General features: G+C 40.7%; 1 protein-coding gene across 2 annotated transcripts in view; it reads left to right on the top strand.

Annotated features, from left to right (window-relative positions):
* The window catches only part of BMERB1 (bMERB domain containing 1), a 127421-nt gene that overhangs the window by 55056 nt on the left and 48506 nt on the right, over positions 1-23859 (top strand). For both annotated transcript variants that reach the window (XM_073362357.1, XM_073362355.1), the window contains exon 2: positions 9393-9516. In XM_073362357.1, coding sequence (XP_073218458.1) covers positions 9393-9516 — 124 coding nt within the window. The remainder of the gene's footprint in view (positions 1-9392; positions 9517-23859) is intronic.

Raw genomic sequence — 23859 nt, 5'->3', positions numbered from 1 at the left:
AGAGTCTCAGAGAGTGTGTTTATTGAATGAGCGTGGAGACTAAACTGAAGATGGTGGATCCTCCAAGTCAGAGGTGAAACAAAGTGGCAGATAATGTGGCAGTCATGGTTCTGTTGATAAAGGTGGGATATTGTCTCCAAAGCTATCTGTCTGGCTCTTTTATCATCAGCAAATTCACAAGTAAGAGAAATCTGAAGGATGAAGAGGAAGAATGATGCTCTTAGAGAAACAGTATAGTCTCACAAGATATGGCACTGGACCTGTTACTGGTTCTACCAGTGATCTGCTGCATGGTCGTAGGCAGGTCACTTCACTTTGGTGTGCCTCTTTTTCCCCTTCCAACCTTTGTCTTTCGAGTCTATGCTGGAAGTTGTTTGGGGCAGGGACTGTCTCTTACTATGTGTTTGTACAGCTCCTAGCACAATGGAGCTCTGATTGCAGTTCAGGCCTCTAGGTGCTATTGTATAGTAATAATAGCAACAATTTTGTGCTTATGGCATAAGAGCAGGTGCCACAATATTAGGCTTTTGCACAGACCTTGTGACCTTGATCCTGTGTGACCTTGGACACATCAGTTTCTCTGTGCCTCAGTTTCCTGTGAAGATGTGGATAATAGTTCCCTCATTATGCGGCAGTGGGAGACTAAATAAATTCATGTTTGTAGAACACAGTGGGCTTCTCTGATGAACAATGCTATAACCGTGTAATGTACTGAAATTATTCCCCATTTTATCACTTTTTCTTACAAATGTGCCTGAAAATGCCTATTATTTCAATTATACATTCTTCCATTTCTCATTCCGTTACTTCAGGATTTTTCCAAAGTTTTATTTGCACGTTGAAAGACTTTGTATTGACTAAAAGTACACTTTCTTTTCTGTTGCTTTTCATTGCAGGTTGCTCATGTTCCTTTTAAGGCTGTCAAACTGGGGATGAAATGTCTTCATTAAATTAATATGCAGTTTTATTATACAGGTCTGCATTTAGATTGAAGCAAAATATGTGTAAATTGCTTTGGCTTTACCCTTCATTGCCCCTCATTATATGTAATATCTTGATGGTTTTATTTCTACATAGTAATTATTTTAATGTTAATGCCTCTTTGTTCATACAGTATTAATATTTCACTTCTTTCTTCTCCACTGACAATTATTCTGATGATTGCAGATAAGGCAAAATATTCTCGTGCTGTCATTTGCTATGACTCATCTTGGTGTTGTCTTCACTACTGCTGTATGGATCTTGGCTCATTACCAAAGGCTGAGCTTTGATTTCTCTCATAATATATGCTAAAAAGTAGTTGACTAACACACACGCACAATTGCAGTATCAACTCACATTTGCTTTGAATAGAAAGGAATGTTTCTCCTTCGTGTTATGAAGATAGAGTGTTTTTTTGTGTTGCAGTCTGCCTAGCCAGAGCCTTATGGATGAGGCTTGTTCATAATTCTAAGGGAATTAAATCAGAACAGTGTACGTCTAGCTCACCAATGGGTCCTATTAAGATCTTTGCTCAGAGACTTAGCATGTTTTTTTATAGCATTTTGCATTCAAGGAGCTCAGGGTGTTTTATAAACCTCACAACATTCTGTCAGGTAAGGTCATTAATAGACTCCTCCATATTAAAAGTGGGGAAACTCAAACACAGATAAGTTGTTGACTTGCCCAAGTTTGTAGAAACAGAGTGAGGAACAGGCTACAGAAATTTTGACTCCCAGTCCTGTGATCTCACCACTGGATCATGTTTCCCTGTGAGCTGCTAGTGGTTGTTCTACTGTCTCAGGATCTGCAGGACACATTGTGCTCTGACCATGCCCTTTCTATTCCCTCCTGCTGCTGGCATGGCTTTAGAGTGCCCACTACTCTGGCATGGGGAAGGGCTGGAGTGGGTAGCATACTGTCTGCTTTGTTGCCTTTACACCTAAGGATTCTCTTACATGAAGGAATTTCCTGCTGCTCTGTTAAAGCAGTTCTCACAGTCACACTTGTTAAGAAGTTATGTTCAGAAAGTTGGAGATTCTGGGAAAATAATGTAGTGCCCTAAATTGCATAGCAATGAATATGGATTGCCTTATTTACATAAACTCACCACTATCAAATCCTTCAGTCTCTTGCCCTTCCCCTCTGTCATTTCCACTCTGGAGTTGTCCCTTATTCCCCTCCACCACTATGGCTCCCCCTCCTATCTCTCATATTCCCCATCTTCATGTTTTCTCCCATCCCACTTCCCTATCTCTGGTTTCAGAGTAGCAGCCATGTTAGTCTGTATCTGTTCCACTGATGCATGCAGTGGAAAATACAGTGGGGAGATTTATATACATAGAGAACATGAAACAGTGGGTATTACCATAAACACTGTAACATCTGTAACTGTAACTCGTTCACCTGCACATCTATCAATGTGATATGTGCCAGCAATGCCCCTCTGCCGTGTACATTGGCCAAACTGGACAGTCTCTACGTAAAGAATAAATGGACACAAATCAGACATCAAGAATTATAACATTCAAAAACCAGTCAGAGAACACTTCAATCTCTTTGGTCACTCGATTACAGACCTAAAAGTGGCAATTCTTCAACAACAAAACTTCAAAAACAAACTCCAACGAGAGACAGCTGAATTGGAATTAATTTGCAAACTGGATACAATTAACTTAGGCTTGAATAAAGACTGGGAGTGGATGGGTCATTACACAAAGTAAAACTATTTCCCCATGTTTATTCCCCTCTCCCCCCCACTGTTCCTCACACAGTCTTGTCAACTGCTGGAAATGGCCCACCTTGATTATCACTACAAAAGGTTCCCCCCCCCCCCACGCTCTCCTGCTGGTAATAGCTCCCCACTGTATTTTCCACTGCATGCATCCAATGAAATGAGCTGTAGCTCACGAAAGCTTATGCTCAAATAAATTTGTTAGTCTCTAAGGTGCCACAAGTACTCCTTTTCTTTTTCCCTATCTCTGGCTCTCCTATTCAAATTTCCCGATTGCCCTTTGTCTGGATTCCTTCACTCCCATTCCTTCCTCTAGCTCTAGCTCCCCACAGACCCCCCCTACAAGTGAACCCCCCCTTTCTCCCTTGAGCATGCTTACAACATGATCACCACTTTAGAGATATGGCTAGAGCAGTGTGTTAAAGGCTGTGGGGCAGGGTCCGGGTTATGCATTGTTTTGCAATAGAATACCAATTGAAATTGATTAAATGTTTTTGGATGTTTTTCTACATTTTCAAATAAATCAATTTCAATTACAACACAGATTACAAAGTGTACAGTGCTCACTTTATATTATTTTTGATTACAAAAGTTGCACTGTAAAAATGATAAACAAAAGAAATAGTATTTTTCAGTTCACCCCATACGAGTACTGGAGTGCAATCTCTTTATCGTCAAAGTGCAAGTTACAAATGTAGGTTTTTTTGTTACATAACTGCACTCAAAAACAAACCAATGTAAAACTTTAGCGCCTACAAGTCCACTCAGTCCTAGTTTTTGTTCAGCCAATCGCTAAGACAAACAAGTTTGTTTATATTTACGAGACATAATGCTGCCCACTTCTTACTTACAGTGTTACCTGAAAGTGAGAACAGGTGTTCACATGGCACTGTTGTAGCTGGCATCGCAAGATATTTACGTACCAGATGCGCTAAAGATTCATATGCCTCTTCATGCTTTGGCCATTGTTCCAGAGGACATACTTCCATGCTGATGACACTTCTTAAAAAAATAATGCATTAATTAAATTTGTGACTGAATTCTTTGGGGAAGAATTGTATGTCTCCAACTCTGTTTTACCTGCATTCTGCCATATATTTCATGTTCTAGCAGTCTCGGATGAAGACCCAGCACATGTTCATTTTAAGAACACTTTCACTGCAACGTTGACCAAATGCAAAGAAGATACCAATGTGAAATTTTTAAGATTGCTACAACACTCAAGCCAAGATTTAAGAATCGGAAGTGCCTTCCCAAATCTGAGAGGGACGAGGCGTGGAGCAAGTCTCTGATGCGGAAACTACAGAACCCAAACCACCAAAAAAGAAAATCAACTCTCTTCTGGTGGCATCTGACTCAGATGATGAAAATGAACATGTGTTAGTTCACACTGCTTTGGACAGTTACCAAGCAGAACCCATCATCAGCATGAACGCATGTCCTCTGGAGTTTTGGTTGACGCATCAAGGGACATATGAATCTTTAGCACATCTGGCATGTAAATATCTTCCGATGCTGGCTACAACAGTGCCATGCAAATGCCTGTTCTCACTTTCAGGTGACATTGTAAACAAGAAGCAGGCAGCATTATCTTCTGCAAATGTAAACAAATTTGTTTGTCTTAGCGATTGGCTGAACAAGAAGTAGGACTGAGTGGACTTGTAGGCTCTAAAGTTTTACATTGTTTTATTGTTGAATGCAGGTTTTTTTGTACATAATTCTACATTTGTAAGTTCAACTTTCATGATAAAGAGATTGCACTACAGTACTTGTATTAGGTGAGTTGAAAAATACTATTTCTTTTGTTTTTTACAGTACAAATATTTGTAATAAAAATAAATATAAAGTGAGCACTGTACACTTTGTATTCTGTGTTGTCATTGAAATAAATATATTTGAAAATGTAGAAAACATCCACAAATATTTAAATAAATAGTATTCTATTATTGTTTAATAGCACGATTAATCACGATTAATTTTTTTAATCACTTGACAGCCCTAGTTATAAGGTAAAATTTAAGTGTTTGCTCTGAAACTGTAAACCACCACAGTCAGGAGAGAAGCATTACCAAGTATGAAATTTGTTTGCCACAGCAAGGGTTATTTCCTGCCGAACAAAAGAAGGCCCATAGATACCAGACAAACCATTGTGGAACATCAGAGGACAAAAGTCTTTTTTGAGTGCTCCCCCACACCCATGAAGAAGAGATGTGCATGGGGATTTGTCCCATTAGCTTGAACTCTGGGGGAAGGAAATAAAAATCCCTTTCAGGAAGAAACTGCATCTCTAAGCTGCTTGGACTTGGGGAGGGCAAGATTTCTAAGCATAAGCAAGGGATCCCCAGCTGTTTAGCCTGTGTTAGCTGAAGAGGACCTATAGATCTTGCATATTACAGCAGCTTCTGTTACCTTTTTGAACTTAAGACTGTAACTCATTTGTGTGTATATGTTTACCTGCTTTAATTTTGTAAATAACTTTCTTATTTATTTTTCTTAGTTAATACATCTTTATTTGATTTATTATAGGAGTGGCTACAAGTGTTGTATTTGGTGTAGGATCTAAGGTGCAACTGACCTGGCATAAATGACTGGTCCTTTGGGACTGGGAATAACCTGAATATTGTTGTGATTTTTTGGTGTAAGGGACCATCTATCACAAAGGCAAATATGCTGGGTGGCACGATAGACTGGAGTATCCAAGGGGACTGTCTGTGGTTCCATGTTAAGGCTCTTAACTAGTGTTTGAGGAGTTCACACCTTATATTTGGTTGGTGAATTCTAAATATAGAACTCACAACCAATTTGGGGCATGTGCCCTGCTTCTCAACAGTCTGCTGTGAGGTCAGTACTCACACTCCTGAGCTACTCCAGTCAGCTTGGCATGAATGTCTTTCTAAAAGAGATGATGTAGTTCAACGGGCTCGATACAGGTGAAATTTTTTGGTTTGTGATATGCAGTAGGTCAGACAGATTTTCACAATAGTTCCTTTTGGCCTTAAAATCTATGAGCTTATAAGGGGGCACTAAAAAATTGGGGAAACTTAACAGGTTGCCACAATGCAAAGGGAACAAGAAGCCAAAGGTCTAACCCTAAATGTCTACTGGGCACACTGCTTTTTTAATACTCACTTCCAGAATTGCTGAGATCACAGTGGGGTAGTTGGTCTGGGTCATAGCAAACACTGGGATATTTATAGGTAGATGTAAATAGTAAGTAAGAAGAAAATTACAATTCTTGAAGTAGAACATAACATTCACTTCCATTTACATGCTCTTGGAAACTGTTTTTAAAACCTTCTGTATTATTTGCACATTTGGCATTTATTGGCTTTAATTCTTTGTAGAATCAGGATGATTTCCTGCATCCTGTTTAAAGCATTTAGGAAATAAATTTGCATCAAAGCTATTTTTGATCCAGCCAGTTAAAATAACTCTGTAGTAATGGAACGCTACAAAAAGCAAAATGATGAATACTGATTCTTTGACCTAGCAATGAAATGAAGTTTTACAAAGAGCAAATTTGGAGCCCTGAGCAGTTCTGGTGTAAGTTTGCCTGTTAAAGGATTCTGGTTAGTAAAAGCAAAAATTATAATTTGTTGGGTGACTCACAAGGCAAAAATAACCCAGCCAGTGCCAATGAACATGTTGGCCAGCTTAAAAGGTTTTTAAAGTACAGTAATGATCCTTTGCCACACTTTCCATATTTTTTTTAATAATAGGAATGCAATCCATTTTTCTTGTTTAAATCACCAGTGTTTCTGTTTCTTCCAAGGCTTCTTTAGATTGATTCCTGCTGTAACTTCCACTGGATATTATATGTAATTCTGCCCATTGGTCTTGTGGTAGCACAAAGTGGTACATGTATTGGATTGAAGTTCAGAACTTTAGAGTGGTCCCTTGATTCCAGACAGGCCAGGGCTGGAAGGGCTTTGCATTAGGCATTAAGGCCAGAATTTCCAGAAGGGTTGGATTTCAGCTCTCATTTAGGCACCAAAATAAGTGACTAGATTTTCAGAAGAGCTTTTTGGAAAATCTGGCCACAAGTTTCACAATGGAGAGAATCATATAAATCATAGAAATAGGTCTTTTCCAGCTCCTATTAGGACATCTAGATCACACCCCTGCCTATGGAAGAGATTCTAACAATGTTCTAACTGAAAAAATCTTCACTTTGCAGAGGAAGCAAGTCGTGTTCATAGTCTGCTCCCTTTCCTTTAGCCTGCCACCCATTAGAACTGCAAAGCTCCAGCCTCAGCGACCTTCATCAGAGGGACTTCTGGGGTGTCCGGGGGAAGCACGTTATAGAGGGATGGTTCCCTCATGCACATTTTTTGACCTGTTTTGCTGTCCTTTGCAGTGTGTAGCAGAGGAAAGGATGGGTCTAAGTGTTTCTCCTTCACTTTGAATATTTGCATTTCCGATTATTTTCACCCAGATGGATAACTATTTTCTAAGATGAATCCCATTTTGTTGCCTCATGTCCAGATTTCTCACCTCTCAAAATTCCTACATATTATTTCTGTTATTTGTAAGGCCTCCGTTTAATAGTATATATACTTTTCATTAATGTTCTGCTTACTCCACTGGTCACTAATAACATTCAGTAAGATGGGACCTAATACTGATACCAGCTAGAAACCTCTCCTAAATGAAATACATCACCATCATCATCTATAATTTTATCCTTATTTAGGCCCTTTAGTTTGTTTCCAGTCCATGAGACAGAATTAAGTCAATTTGGATTAATGCTGATAATAAGATTAACTTCCAAATATACTGTATAACATTCCTTCATCTATCAGTTTTGTAGTTTTATTTAAAAAGCTATCAACTTTTGTTCTTTATAAATCGGTGCTTCTTTTGCTCATGGTTCTATTATCTTCTAGCCATTTAGTGATTTTACTTTTCTTTTCATATTTGCTCCATTGTTTTACTAGGAACTGAAATTGCCAGTCTGTAGTTTCCAGGGTAACTCTTCTTTCCTTTTTTGAAGATTGATTCCATATTTGCTTTTTTTCAGTCCTCTGGTACTTTCCCAATTCTCCTCGACTTTCCAAGAATAGTTGGAATAGTATTGGTGAGTTAGCTAATACGGGAGCCATGTTGATTGGGGATATTCTAAGGAAAACCACACCTAGATGTCTTCCTCTATGTTAATAATAATAATAATAATAGTCTATTTTTTATACAGCACTTTCTATCATTAGATCTCAAAGCACTTCACAATCTTCTTCCTGTGAGACAGGAAAGTATTTTTCCCCAAATTAACAAATGGGGAATGGAGAGGACAAGTGACTTGCCCAGGGTCTCACAATGCAGCTATGGCAGAGCAGGGAATGGAACCCTTGTCCCAGGTCAGTGCCCTAACCACTAGATGGTCACTGTAATATGAGACCTTAAGAGCAGTTGGGTAGAGCAAAAAGGAAAACATAAGGCGATTGATGGTGTTTGAAGAGGGATAAAGCAACAGAGGGAACTGTAGCTTTATTCATATTCCAAGTCTTCTGTGTAAGATGTTCAGCTGCCTGGGTCTGGTGTTTATGGTGGTACTTTCATAATTTGTTTCCTTTTAATTGGTAGAGCTGCATTCTCCTAATTCAGAAATGTAGCTAATGCTACAATTTCATTTTTTGTTTTTTCGTGTCCTGTACACATATGTGTTCAAATGTAGCGAGTGAGTTTGGGTGTCTCAGTTTTTGTTATTTAATTGGAGACTAAAGGGGCCTAATTTTCAGAGGCCAACTGCTCAGCACTGCCTGAAAACCAAGCCTCTTTAAGGTGCTTCCCAAAAACTGAAGCACCCCAAAATCATTAGACTCGTTTTAAAATCTTGGCCAAGATAAATAAATGTGATAAAACATCAGCATAAGGTTTCCTGGAGGTCAGAGTCCTCCTTCCCAAACCAACTCTCTGTAGACAGATAGTACCTACTTCTACCAATAGGGAAGAGAGAACATGTCAATTACACAAAAATAATAATAAAAGGGGCCTGCCTGATCCTGCCACTTGCTGAACACCTCCTACAAAGTACTGTGTATCCTCCACTCCACCTGATTTCAATGGAAATCATGATTACTAGCATTTCACAAAAAACATTCTGTGCTTCACAGGATTAGGCCCTTAGCCTCTTATACACACTCTTTAGCCTGTTCTCTTTAGCCTCTTCTCTGATGGGCCCTTTTCTCTGGGCTGTCCTTTTAACTGCCTGTCCCATTTAAATAAATGGAGTTCCAGGAAGAATCATAGGAATTAGGGATGAAAAATTCTTATTAGTTCATTTTGTCCATATCTCTTCCAATGCAGGATTGTTCACAAGAGTGAATTCTTGTAGCTGGTAAGCTTTGTAGCAGTTATATTGCTATATTTTAAAAGTCTGTAGTGATGTAAAATAAGGCACAGCAGCTCTGACAGTACACTGGGTTACTGTAGGTTAGGCTTTCTTTTGCGCACATGTCAAATCGTATTAGAGATTTACAGGAATCCTTTTATTTTTAAATGATTAAAATAATTGAAACTACCCAGCAAAACAAGAAAGGACCAGTCTACCTAGCATCCAGCTAGTATGTTCCCTGCTACCCACATTAATTCACCATGGCCGATTAAGTTGTATTCTTTAAAGATCCTGCTAAGTTTAGTTAGACCAGCCTCATTCATTTCCTGTCTTCCTTCACACACATAGATCAACTTGACATCATCTCAATGGCTGAAACAACAATGATGCCTGAGGAAATCGAATTGGAGATGGCAAAGATCCAGAGGCTTCGGGAAGTCTTAGTCAGAAGAGAATCAGAGCTCAGGTTTATGTAAGTACCAACTCTTCTGGGAAAATGCTAAGCAAAACTAATCAAAATAGGAGTTTAGGTTTTTTTTTATCCATTTGACACTTAAAAAAAATGAAGAGTTCCCATTTTAGCTGAATGTTTGCAAAATGCCACTGGGAAATGATTTTTGTAGTTGCAAAGGAAGTTAAAAAATTTTATTCAACATGTTTTACAGAATTTACAAAGAGGATCTATTGCTTACAAAGGGAAACATTGGCGCAATGCTTCTGGCAGATCATGTTTTCACACCAGAGCTCGTATCCTAGGTGGGGAGTGAGCATGGTGTGAAGAAACAACAACTAAATTCTACTCAAGTCTCACTGAAGTTAATGGAATCTGCACAGGAATACCCAAGGGAAGAATTTAGCCTTACTCATATAGGGCCAGATCCTTTGCTGGTGTAAATTAGTGATTACATTGATTTATACCACCTGAGAATCTGGCCCTTTTCTCTCCCCACCTATACACCCATTTTAAAGGACAAATATATAGCCTGATCCTTTAACCCTTACTCATGCAAGTAGTCCCATTGGCTTCAATGCTCCCTCACTCTCCTCTTTGACTCACTTGTGTGAGTAAAGCGGGGTTGGCCTCCTATTTTTTACAACAAATCATGCAAATATTTTTTTATCCAGCTCTGGAAATTGCACTGTTAGTTTTCAGAGTAGCAGCTGTGTTAGTCTGTATTCGCAAAAAGAAAAGGAGTACTTGTGGCACCTTAGAGACTATGTTCGTGAATTTCAGTCCAGAGCAAATGTACAGCCACAGCTTACAACCTTTTAGAAATAATAGTTTGCTGACAGAGTCTTTGGAGTGATACTGCTAAAATAAACAAGACCAAGATTGGTTTTGTCACACCTGCTTCTAGGTAATCAAGTAAATACTTGGCTATCAGCTTCTATATAGATAGAATCGGGTCAAGCAAAAGCCTTGCCAGGGACACCTGTATTTCCCTTGACATTTTCTGTATCAAACAGTGCAAAGAGATTGAAATAAATTATCCTACTGAAAGAGTACAGCAGTAACTGGCTGTCTCTCATACTTTCCTACATTCTTTCTCTTCACTTGATCTACTTTTTCCTCATTTCCAGCCTGCCTTTTTCATTTCCCCAGTGCTCATGCTCATAGCTGTTCTCAACGCTCCTTTTCTCCTGTCAGGTGGCAGAGTCAGCAGATTAACATGGAGGCGCTGACAGTCCGTTGAAAAGGGAACTTTGCCAAAACTGGCACCATCTACAGTGCTTTCCCAGTGTTCTCCATAATATGAATACACTCTGCTTAATATGGAGGAGCATGGAGCAGCTGTCCACTTGCTGAAGTGGGACAGCTTCTCTGAGCACATACCACCTTTGCTGCTCTACATTGACATGTAATTCAAAATGTGGACGATGATTGATAACTTTTAAAGGCCTGAATGGTCTGGGATCTGGCTGTCTTGTAGGCTGCCCCTTGCTCTCTTCCCCCCTACAATAGATAAAAGCATCGAGAATACTCTTGCTATTGGTTCACAAGGTGAGACTCTCAGGCTGGCTGCAATGACTTCTCTCCAACAAGGGCCTCCAGCATTGGAAATTGCTTCCCTTCATAGTCCCTAAGAGCCCAAGATCAGTGAACTGCTGTGACAAAGACTAGTAGACATGCTGGAACATGTGTCTATTTGGTTTATTTCTTCTGATTTTTACAAATCTTCTATTTTATTCCTGAAAAATGAGAGGAATATTGCCAATGTTTCCATAAGCCAGCTCAGCAGGGGTTCTTTACTGCCACTCATTGTGGATAGCTCATGTAAGTTGTGATGGGTTTTGTTTTTATAACTCAAACCCTGCTCCCCCTGAAGCTAATGATACAACTTCCATTAACTTCAGTGGGTCCAGGGCTAAGCATTTTACAGCTGCTCAAGCCATGCACACTTTATAAATGAATCTATTAAAATAAAATAAAAGGTAGGTACTTGCATTTATGGATGAGTTTATTACTTTCAGTTGTTTCCTGAAGTAAAGGAATTGTCGATGTCCTGAGACCAGTGTTCTGATAGTTAAGGCATTTCAGTAGCTGCATTCTCTTGCCGGGACTTGGGTCTCTTTTGAAAGATTTGTATAGTCAGCTGTATGGCCTGAACATGGTGAAGGGCTGAATTGGTTCTGCCAGAGTTTGAACATGTGACCACTGAGAAACTATCTATGCCATGTCTAGTGCTCAGTCCATTAAGTCTTCTCCAGCTTGGATGAGAACTTCAGTCTCTAATTAGTTCTGCTGCTGCTTTAGATTTTCAGTTAATGGCATGATCAAAGCAAGCCAAAGAGTATTTGGTGATGGAGCCCAGAGTGTGGAAGCGTGAGGGAGTGGGACAGAGTTTAGTAAGTGTGATTGTATTCCTTATAATTAACCAAGATGCTAAAAGACTTTCTGGTATTGGAATATTGGACCCTTTTTTTAATTCATATGACAGCGAAAACAAAATGATGCAGTTATTCCAGATCAACTAACTGATCTTGCCACAATCAGACTGGTTATTTTTTTCCTGTTACTTCTTCCTTTAGGCATGACTTTCCTTCCCACTCTGTGATGTTGCTCTTTTGTGTCCTGCAAGGCCAACCAAGTCAATGAAATCTCACATTTACTATGTATTACTGCCTCTGCTTAAGAAAAAAGAAAATAAATTAACTGGAACATAAGTGGGACTGACTCAGACTCTGAATATGCTCTAAACCATCAGCACAGTGGTGGTGCCACTTCCCGCTTTATAACCTTTAGCTTAGTGCATTCACCTGGGATGTGGGAGACCTGGGTTCAATTTCCCTCTCTGTCAGAGGGTGAAAAAGGATTTGAACAGGGGTCTCGCATTCTTAGGGGAGTGCTTCAACCACTAAGATATGGGATATTGTGATGTGCAGTGTCCTCCTCTCTTGTTTAGTCTCTCCTAAATTTGGATAAATAATTAAAGCGTCATTAGGCCAGAGAGACTAAGACTGAGAATAACTCTATATCTTAGTGGTTACGGCACATACGTGGGAGGTGGGGAACCCAGCATCCAGTCTCCCTGCTCCAGTGACTAATTATTTATACAAAGTGGAACAACTTCAACAGGAGAGATTGAGGGAGCCCCAAATCTGAATATCCCAGAACTCAGTGGTTAGAGCACTCACCTGACAGGAGTGGGAGACCCCTGTTCAAATCCCTTCTCTCCCTGGCTGAACGGGGGTCTCCCACAACCCAGGTAAGTGTTCTAATGAGGGGGCTAAAAGGTATAAGGTGGGTCCTCCTCCAGCCAGACTTTGAACAGGTCCTGATCCAGTACGTGACCTCTGAGCACACCTACCAGATTGTGCCCTGCATGCAAGTGAGGTGGATGAATCCCTATCTTCCCTCACTTTGTGGATCACTCTGGGGAAGACAGAAGACAAGTGTTCAGATGCATAGAGTGAAGCAGCAGAAATTTAGGTGCCAGGGAACTTTAATTGCAAAAACTTAGGCACTGAGTGTGTTTAGGGACCTACAGGGTTAGGCAGCAGCTGAGAGAGTTTTGTGGGTCACAGTGGAGACTAAAATTGTGACTTAGGGTGCCTAAGTACCTTTGTGGATCTGTACCATGATGCCTAAAGTTAGGCATCTACATAATTGGCCTGATTTTCAGCCCTATAGCTCCGACTGAAGTCAATGAGAGTTGTGGGTCCTGAGTCGCTCTAAAAAGAACATTCAGACCACTTTCCGACATGTTTAAATAATGATTTAGGTGCCTAACTTCAGGCACCAAAGTTTTAAAGTGCAGGTTTAAGTGTTTTGCTTAAGGTCACAGAGGAAGTCAGTGTCAAAGTCAGATAGAGGACTCAGAAATTCCTGTCCCCAAATCCTGTGCTCAGATCATTCCATTCTCCAAGAACCATTAAAGATAAGGGCAACCATGGACTGAATTTTAACCTTTGAGGCTTCCACAATTTACAAGTAGGATTTTCAAAAGCACTCACCATAAGTCTAATTCTATAATATCTTTTCAAAGCCCATTGTAAAATTCCCATTTATTTCAAGGGACAGAGTGATTTTGAAAATCCCAAATATACTTTTACAACAGTGGTCTAAACCACTCATTTTCAGCAGTTTGTTTTGTTTTCATTTAACTACAGAATAGCATCCCCAGTTCTCTGAGAGGAACCTAGCGAGTTGAACAACTTTATAGATTCTATTTTATTGTGATTTCAAAGTTCATAAATCACAAATAGTAATGGAAAGAAAAAAAAGTCATGAAATGTACTGCTAGGTATCTATTAAGTAACAAACACAATGAAAATTTTATTGCAGGTAACATTTTTACTGCAGAGAGTATATATATTTAAATGCTTTAGATTAATTTTTCTTCCTTTAATTCAAAATCTATAACAAGCCACTGTTTTCTGAAAGAACTACTTTTGCCAGATACATCAATTTTACCACTATTGCATCACTGCGGTTAGAAAGGTCTCTCCATCTTTTAACTTAGTTTAATTAGATAATTAAACACCAGGGACTATCATTTATACAGATAGTTAAATGTAATTAGACACATTTTGTAATTTTGTTTTTAAAAAGCTGTCTTTAATACTTTTATGATTTGATCCAGAGCTTTCAGAACCACTGACTCCTGAGAGAATCAGCAGCAAATACGTTTAATCACAGAACGTTGACTTGGCTCTTGGCAAGCTTATGGTCACTGGAGATGAAGCAAATTAAAAGAGGTTTTTCCATTTCAGGTATATAAAGCTTCTAAAATAAAACCCATCCCCAGAAACCTGCTGCTCAGTCCCATCCCACTTCACCAAAGATTGCAAAAATGGACAGTTCCTAGTGGAATAATGGGGTTGGAGCAACTGTCTGCATTGATTTTCTGTTAAAGTTCATCAGGTGTTGTTCCAGGAATTTCCCCATTGCCTGGTGGTCTCTGCACACAAGCAGGGCAACAAATCTCAAGTGAAATTCATCTTTGCCTGTTGGGTAGGTCTGGCTGATAGAGGAGTTTCATAGGATATTGGGCCACATCTCCCATCAGATTGTCAGGGTTTAAACAACAGTTAGTTCCACATGTAGGGTTATAATTACACATGTTCTTGAATCCATGGGACACTGAGGACATCACATATGCACCATGTCCTGTACTGCCATGGTATCTGCCTGTCTGCATTACCTACCCCTGCCTAATCTCATTCCCACCAGGAGCTCTGCTTCCATCTCTATTCTCATTCCCTCCCTGAAGCACATGAACCACCATCCTCTTCCTCAGCCAATCCATCAAGCATCAAAACATCACAATGATTTTAGGGAGATGAGAGCTACAGGCTTCCTGCTTGCCATTCAGCACCACCAGCGCTGCCTCCCAGCTGTTCCATGCTGCCAGCAATTCCTCATCCTGACCCCCAGTTTGAGAATCCCTGCCCTAGTGTGCCTGTGGATCTGATGGAAGGATTTTAGCCTAGCTTAATTACAGATCAGTTATTATAACAAAAACCTACCCTTTGATGATGTATTTTAGGAGCTTTTATCTCACTGCTTTTTCTACTCATATTGGAGTGTGAATAAAAATAGAGGACCAGATCCCCAGTTGGTGTAAATCAGAGTAGCTCCAGCTCCAATGAAGTCAGTGGAGGGGTACAGATTTACAGCAGATGAGAACCTAACCCATAGATTTCTAACTGAAATGATACGATGTTACTTTTCTCAGGAGGTTGCACTCTAACAAGCTCAGCAAAGGGTTAATGGAGCGATAATAAAATTCACTTATACTGGAGGCTTGAAATGGCTTAGGAATAATACAGTGCATTGCCTTTGATGGTCACAACATTTACTGCAGCACATATTTTATCCAATGAAATATGTGCTGCCATGAACAAAGGACATTTGGTGAAGAGAATTTCTCCAGGTTAACATAGTTTCTAGTAAAAAAAAAAAAAACTAGTGAGGCCTAGCTGCTCAGCAGTCAATTAGCATTTCCCAACTATCTTGTTTTCTGTGTATAAACCAGCAAGAAATTATCCACTGGTATGTGATTTCATGGATAATGTAATATTCCTTCAGGCAGTTCCTGTTTATGAGCTATGTATCATTCATTTCCTACTTTGCATTTTCTCTTTTCCCCTCCACGCAGCATGAGGTGCAGTTGAAGGAGACTATCCTGCCTTTATTGTGGTTTAGAGACTGATCTGCTTGTCTGGAAAGTTAAGGTGTATGAATCCAACTCTAGTTATTGCAGTTGGTGCTGAAGTGCACCATGCTGAAGATAAATTCTAGATTCTTCCCCACCTTGAACAAAATGACATGAATTACTAATGAATCTTGTAGGAAAACCTTCACTAAGGATAAAATGAAATGTGTGGCTTCTGTGTCAATAGGCAAATGCCAGCATGTTACATTACAGCATTCAGATTGGTAACACTCCAGTATTTAAATAGGACCTTTACTGAATAGGTCACCACCACTAGGAGCTTTGTAAAAGTCATCCCGATAGGGGGGGGAGGGGGGGCATGAGAAGGACGGTCCAGGCGGCTGATGAGATAAAAGCTATACACATCATCATCATCATTTTTTAAGGCTAATTTTAAAGCACTTGATGATGGCAAGGGAATATCTGACTTAAACTGTATTCAGCACTACACTTTAACTTCCCTGAAAGTGTATGTATGTGTGTTCTATATTAGATGTATATCCAAGTTGCAAAGTTCAGGTGAAGTCTTCAGGTCTTTGGTTTTGGTTCAGACCCCTCTCTAATACGTATCATAGACATCTTCAAAGGGCTCTACTTTTCTGCATACCATGTTAGGATTATGTCTGAAGAACAAATAGTTTCATACTGAGAGCAATTTTTTTCAATCTTTTAAATTTGACATTTTGATGAAATTCTGAATTGAAAAAAATGAGAACAATTTCAATGAAACTGAAGTAATTTCCTGCCCATTTTTTTGACCAGTCATAGAACTGGTTGAAATTTTTTGAATTAAAAAAAAGCGGGATTGGACAGGATGCCTCTGAGAACATTTGCTTTGTTCATCTACCACCTCAGTGAATCTAGAACATCCTGAGGCATGGTGACAAACTTTTGAAGACTGTCCTGATTTGATGTGTAGATTCAAGATGTCCAATGCTGCCTGCATCACATTCTGAGAATAGCAAAGGGAGCTACATAATTGGTCCCTGCCATCAAACCCATGAGACCCAGTAAGATGATTACCTTCCAGGATGGGCAGTCTCAAATTTGCAAAACCACTTGCTCTATCTTTAGTAACCTGTCCTCTGAAAGAAAAGCTTTCCCTGCTTCTGAGTCCAGTATAGAACCTATAAAAGGAATTATCTGAGGTGGCCAGAAAGTTGATTTTTTTTGACACTGAGATGCAGACCCAAATTTGGAAAGATGAAGATTGTAAACATGATGTGGAGTAACACATCCTCACGTGAACTAGCTTTAAGCAACCAATCATCCAAATATGGATAAACAAAACTACCTTATTTTCTCAGATGTGTTGCTACTACAGAAAGGCACTTTGAAAAGGCCCTTTGTGCAGTTGACAGGCTGAACAGGTATACCTTGTACTGGAAATGGTGCCCACCACCATGAAATGTAGGTATTTTCAATACTATGTGAAATAGAGATATGAAAATAAATGTCCTTTAAATCAAGAGTGGTGAACCAATCCACAGTTGAAAGCAAGGAAATTATGGAGGCCAGGGTTAACATAGAAAACCAGAACTTCTAGATATACCTGTTCAATTTTCCTAAATCTAAAATCAGACGAAGACTCTCATCTTTTTTCTGTGTCAGGCAGTACCTTGAAAAGATTTTTGGGTACCACCTTGACAGCTCCTATCTGGAGCAGCTTGTGTTCTTCTGAATAATATTGTAAGAAGGTTTCCTGAAAGGGGAAGGGTAGGGAGAATAAAGAGGGGGCAGTTTTTCAGACTGACTGGCCCAGCCCTTCTCTATTATCTCTAGTACCCATAAGTCCAAGGTTATTTGTTGATGAATTGGGCTAGCTTGTCTGCAAATAAAAGAAGGGATGGATCCTGGCTGATTGGTCCGTGACTCTTGATCATCACATCCAATCTGGTGTTCACAGAAGATGAAGAAGGGGTCTTCATGTTAGGTATCTGACAGATGCTTTTTATGCTGGGTCTGGAATGAAGACTGAGATTGCTGATGCTGTTGCTGATTACTCTGATTTGAAGAAAAATAAGTAGATAACTGAGGGCAATATTGCCCCTGGTATTGAAAAGAAGGAGTAGAAAGTCCCCTTCTGAGTGAGGGATAGATACCCATAAAACGAGCAATGGATCTAGTTTTCTTTAATTTTTCCAACAGTTCATCAGTCTTATTGCTGCAAAGACCATCTCCTTTGAATGGGAGATCTTCCTCCTTGACTCTAATGTCCACAGTCAAGAAAGAGGAATGGAGCTGAGATTGCCTCCTCAAGGTAACTGCAGATGCCAGTGCTCTGGTGGAAGAGTCTGAAGCATCAAATGATTCTCTGAGGGCATACTTTGCCATATGCTGCTGTTCTATCAAAATAGCATTAGCCAGTCTTTTATCTCCTGGCAAATCTTGGACAAATAAGCCATCCTCTCCCATAAGTGGAATTGATAACAGGCCATCATTGACTAGTAATTAGCCACTCCAATTCCCAGAGAAGAGGACAAGAAAACTTTTCTTACAAGTGTGTCAGTTTTTCTCTCCTCTCTATCAGCAGGAGTAGAGTGAGTTTGACCAGACCTAAACCTATACTGGCAGCAGCCACCATTAGTGAATTTGCACAGGCTGTGAACGAAAGTAAGAGAGCCATTCATGTAGACTCTAGTACTGTTTGTTTGTTTTCTTGGAAATAGGTTGACAGGTAGCAGGAATTGACCAAACAGTCTTGGCAGACTGCAACATCCTGTTCATGGAGGTAGTCACAAGAATGTCAAGTACTGGATGGGAGACTTCCTCCACAGCCACCAAAGGTAAATTTAATGTGGGTACCATGCAATCAACAAGGTCATGCAGTTGCAAAGCATCCTCAAAACAGGAAGAAGCAAAAGTTACACCCACATGCTCGTCAGGAAACAAATGGGGATGAAAGTCAGTATCCATTTGTTCCTGGTCCAAAAGAGGAGGTGTCGCCTCATCCTCTTCTTCAGAAAGTGTATCAGGTACAACCAACTGAGCTACGGATGGATCTGGAGTAACCGGATCTGAAGAGTGTTGAGCCACTGGATCCTTATTGGATGACACTACACCTTTCCATGTATAAAGGCGGATCATCCAAAAGTTGTTGTGGTGGAACCCAACAGGGCCAGGACAGTGGTGGAAGTTGTGGTGGAACTCAGATCAGGGCTGACAGTTTCTTCAGTAGCTGGGATCTGGAAATATACCTATAAGAGGAGAAGCAAAAGGATAAGGGAAGAATCAGATTTCTTGATTCTTCCTCTAACCTCCTCCAAAGAAGACCTCAGATCTGTTATGGATCCACTGGAGACAATGATGGAACTGCAGAGTGAAGAGAAATAAAGGGTGAAAAATCTTTCTGGAGATGCCATAGGTGTCTCAGCACAGCTGGAAGCAGTGAACAGTGGCTCTAAAACACCTTTCCACTTGCTCATTCCTGGACCAGGAATAAACCACAGGAAGTATAATCATGAAAAATCCGATGCTAACTCATTATTGACAAAATCTGAAAAGTATTTCAGTACAAAGAAACAAGCCTGCAGTTGAATATTTTCATTCTGAAGCTAGAAAAGGCAGCAATAATAATTACTTTTACTTACACATGTAAAACTGGACAAGTCATTTACAACACAAACTTTGCTTCTCTACAAAAGAAAAAGGACACTAAACTATCTAAACTGCTACATGCCACAAAGAGCCACAACAGTAGTTCCCTTAACCCACCCAACAATATTGTTAATCTTTCCAGCTATATTCTTAGCCCGGCAGAAGAGTCTGTCCTATCTTGGGGCCTCTCCTTTTGTCCCTCCAGACACACAGACATGATACAGTTCTGTGGTGACCTAGAATCCTACTTTCGACATCTCCGACTCAAAGAATATTTCCAACACACCTCTGAACATACTAACCCACAGAATCCTTCCTACCAACACTACAAAAAGAAGGATTCTGGGTGGACTCCTCCTGAAGGTCAAAGCAACAGACTGGACTTCTACATAGATTGCTTCCGTCGACGTGCACGGGCTGAAACTGTGGAAAGGCAGCATCACTTGCCCCATAACCTCAGCCGTGCTGAACACAACAGCATCAACAGCCTCAGGAACAATTATGACATCATAATCAAAAAGGCTGACAAAGGAGGTGCTGTCGTCATCATGAATAAGTTGGAATATGAACAAGAGGCTGCTAGGCAGCTCTCTAACTCCACATTCCACAGGCCATTATCTTCTGATCCTACTGAGGATTACCAAAAGAAACTACACCATCTGCTCAAGAAACTCCCTGAAAAAGCACAAGAACAAATCCGCACAGACACACCCCTATAGCCCCAAGCAGAGATATTCTGTCTGCTACCCAAAATCCATAAACCTGGGAATCCTGGATGCCCCATCATCTCAGGCATTGGCACCCTGACAGCAGGACTGTCTGGCAATGTGGACTCTCTCCTCAAGCCCTACGCTACCAGCACTCCCAGCTATCTTCAAGACACCACTGACTTTCTGAGGAAACTACAATCCATCGGTGATCTTCCTGAAAACACCATCCTGGCCACTATGGATGTAGAAGCCCTCAACACCAACATTCCACACAAAGATGGACTACAAGCCGTTAGGAACAGTATGCCTGATAATGTCATGGAAAACCTGGTGGCTGAACTTTGTGACTTTGTCCACACCCACAACTATTTCACATTTAGGGACAATATATACCTTCAAGTCAGCGGCACTGCTATGGGTACCTGCATGGCCCCACAGTATGCCAATATTTTTATGGCTGACTTAGAACAATGCTTCCTTAGCTCTTGTCCCCTAACACCCCAACTCTACTTGCGCTACATTGATGACATCTTCATCATCTGGACCCATGGAAAAGAAGCCCTTAAGGAACTCCACCACAATTTCAACAATTTCCATCCCACCATCAACCTCAGCCTAGACCAATCCACACAAGCGGTCCTTTTTCTGGACACTACTGTGCTAATAAGCGATGGTCACATAAACACCACCCTATACTTACCTACATGCCTCCAGCTTCCATCCAGGACACACCACACGATCCATTGTCTACAGCCAAGCTCTAAGGTACAACCGCATTTGCTCCAATCCCTCAGACAAAGACAAACACCTACAAGATCTCTATCAAGCATTCTTAAAACTGCAGTACCCACCTGCTGAAGTGAAAAAACAGATTGGCAGATCCAGAAGAGTATCCAGAAGTCACCGAGTACAGGACAGGCCCAACAAAGAAAATAACAGAATGCCACTAGCTGTCACCTTCAGCCCCCAACTAAAACCTCTTCAGCGCATCATCGCAGATTTACAACGTATCCTGAAAAATGATCCCTCACTCTCACAGATCTTGGGAGACAGACCAGTCCTCGCTTACAGACAGCCCCCCAACCTGAAGCAAATACTCTCAGCAACCACACACCACACAACACTACCCCAGAAACCTATCCTTGCAACAAAGCCCGATGCCAACTCTGTCCACATATTTATTCAAGTGACACCATCATAGGACCTAATCACATTAGCCACACCATCTGGGGCTCGTTCACCTGCACATCTACCAATGTGACATATGCCATCATGTGCCTTCTGCCATGTACATTGGCCAAACCGGACAGTCTCTACGCAAAAGAATAAATGGACACAAATCTGACATCAGGAATCATGACATTCAAAAACCGGTAGAAGAACACTTCAACCTCTCTGGCCACTCAGTAAAAGATTTAAGGGTGTCAATTTTGCAACAGAAAAGCTTCAAAAACAGACTTAACCGAGAAATTGCTGAGCTTGAATTAATATGCAAACTAGATACCATTAACTTGGGTTTGAATAGAGACTGGGAGTGGCTGGGCCATTACACATATTGAATCTATTTCCCTAAGTTAAGTATCCTCACACCTGCTTGTCAACTGTCTAAATGGGCCATCTTGATTATCACTACAAAAAAGTTTTTTTCTCTGGCTGATAATAGCTCATCTTAACTAATTAGCCTCTCACAGTTTGTATGGCAACTTCCAACTTATCTGTGTTTATATATAGATCTTCTTACTGTATGTTCCATTCTATGCATCCGATGAAGTGGGATGTAGCCCACGAAAGCTTATGCTCTAATAAATTTGTTAGTCTCTAAGGTGCCACAAGTCCTCCTTTTCTTTATACATATGAGGTTTATTTTAAATTTTAATTTGCTCACTATCAAATGACTGGTTTCAGAGTAACAGCTGTGTTAGTCTGTATTCGCAAAAAGAAAAGGAGTACTTGTGGCACCTTAGAGACTAACCAATTTATTTGAGCATGAGCTTTCGTGAGCTACAGCTCACTTCATCGGATGCATACCGTGGAAACTGGTTAGTCTCTAAGGTGCCACAAGTACTCCTTTTCTTTTATCAAATGACTGTTTTTTCTATTTCTTCTGGCTCATTGATCTGGCATTGAATATGACTATTGGATGGCAAAGTGCCATGTACAGCAACATGCAGATCCCTAAGCTTTACACTGGGTAAGGGGCTTGAGGAAGGAAGAAGAGTCAGAATACATAAGAGGAATCAACCAGAGATATGGTAACAGTTTATTGGCTATATTTTGCTAAGCAGAATAAGGGCCAGGCAACTGATGCACGATGACCTCTGATTATTATTACCTATTCCTCCCTATTTGTTTTTTATACTCACCTGTTGTCTCTCATCATACAATTAGACTGTAAGCTCCCTCAGGCAGGGACTGTTTATTAAATGTGTATACAGACTTAGCACAATGGGGCCCTGATATCTGATGAGGGCATCGAAACAGTACCACTATGCAAATAATAAATATTATGACCAATAGCAAGAGAATTTATTTTGTACAGATTAGCACAATAGCTAATAGCTGTTTTCCGATCATGGGTGTTTTCTCATACAGGTAAATTATAAACTTCCATCTTTTATAGTATTATAATCAGATAGAGCCATATTACTTACCAAGAGTTTCTCAAATGTTATGTCAGATCACAGACAGCTGCAGCAGCACAGGAGCCAGCAAACAGAGCTGTAAACAGGGGAGTTTGAGTGGAAATTTGTAAGGGGAGTTGGGGGGAAGACTAAGAGCCAGACAAAGGAACAGACAGGCTAGTGAAGGGAGTGTGTGGTGGTCTGGCAGTGTTTTGGTGCTCGTTGGGGGTTTGTTTTGCTGTGGGTGGTGGTGTTTTGGTTTGGTTTCTGTTTCCCAGACTAACAGGATTTAGGTGAGAAGGCTCTGACAGACACAGAGGCAGCAGTGGTAGTGACCCAAGTAGTGGAAGACACAATGAAGATGACTGGATGTAGAAGCTGTGGCATGTACATGATCCTGGAGGGGGTACCTGAAAAGAGTTTCATCTCCATGAAGTGCCACCTGATAGAGCTGATGGAAGAGACGATCTGAGGACTGGAGATGCAGGTGGAAACTCTGGTTGAGTTTAGAAGGGTTTCAAGCAAAGACATGAGGAGGCTGAAGAGAAAAGCTCAGACTTGCAGATGGAACCAGGACCAAAGATCTCTGAGGGGATACTTCTGGGTGAGGAAAGTGGACAATGGAAGCATGTGACTAAGAGAACCAGGCAGAGAAAAAGACGGGCTAGTGAAGGAGAAATAGAGCTCAGGAACAGGTTTGCGGAGTTGGAAAATGAAGAAGGAGCACAGCAGGTGGTCACTGAAAGTGAGAGGGCAAGGAAGAAGAGCAGCTAGTCCTATAGGAAGAGGGCAAGAGTCACTGGAGATAAACACCAAATATGAGCCCCAGGAGGATACGGGATGGGTTGCAGAGGATTGCAAGGGACAATAGGAATTGAGAGGACTTGCAGCCAGAGGGAACAGGGGATAGACTGGAGAATTGCACCATCGCCAGGAAAAGGCAGGTGTACGTGACTGGGGACTCCTTACTGAGAAGAATAGACAGGTCCGTAACAAGAGCTGATCCAGAGAACAGAAGGGTGTGCTATCTGCCAGGTGCTGAGATGTGGACCCGAGGCTGAAGAGGATCCTAACGGGAGCAGGAAAGAATCCACTGATTATCCTTCATGTGGGAACAAATGATACTGCTAGATTCTCGCTGGAACGTATCAAGGGAGACTATGCTAGGCTGGGGAAGACGCTTAAGTAAATTGAGGCTCAAGTGATCTTCAGTGGGATTCTGCCTGTT

This window comes from Lepidochelys kempii, chromosome 10 (genome assembly GCF_965140265.1).
Source record: "Lepidochelys kempii isolate rLepKem1 chromosome 10, rLepKem1.hap2, whole genome shotgun sequence".
In the NCBI taxonomy this organism is placed as follows: domain Eukaryota; kingdom Metazoa; phylum Chordata; order Testudines; family Cheloniidae; genus Lepidochelys; species Lepidochelys kempii.
The sequence above is the reverse complement of the archived record's forward strand: the minus strand, read 5'-3'. Positions and strand labels throughout refer to the sequence as shown.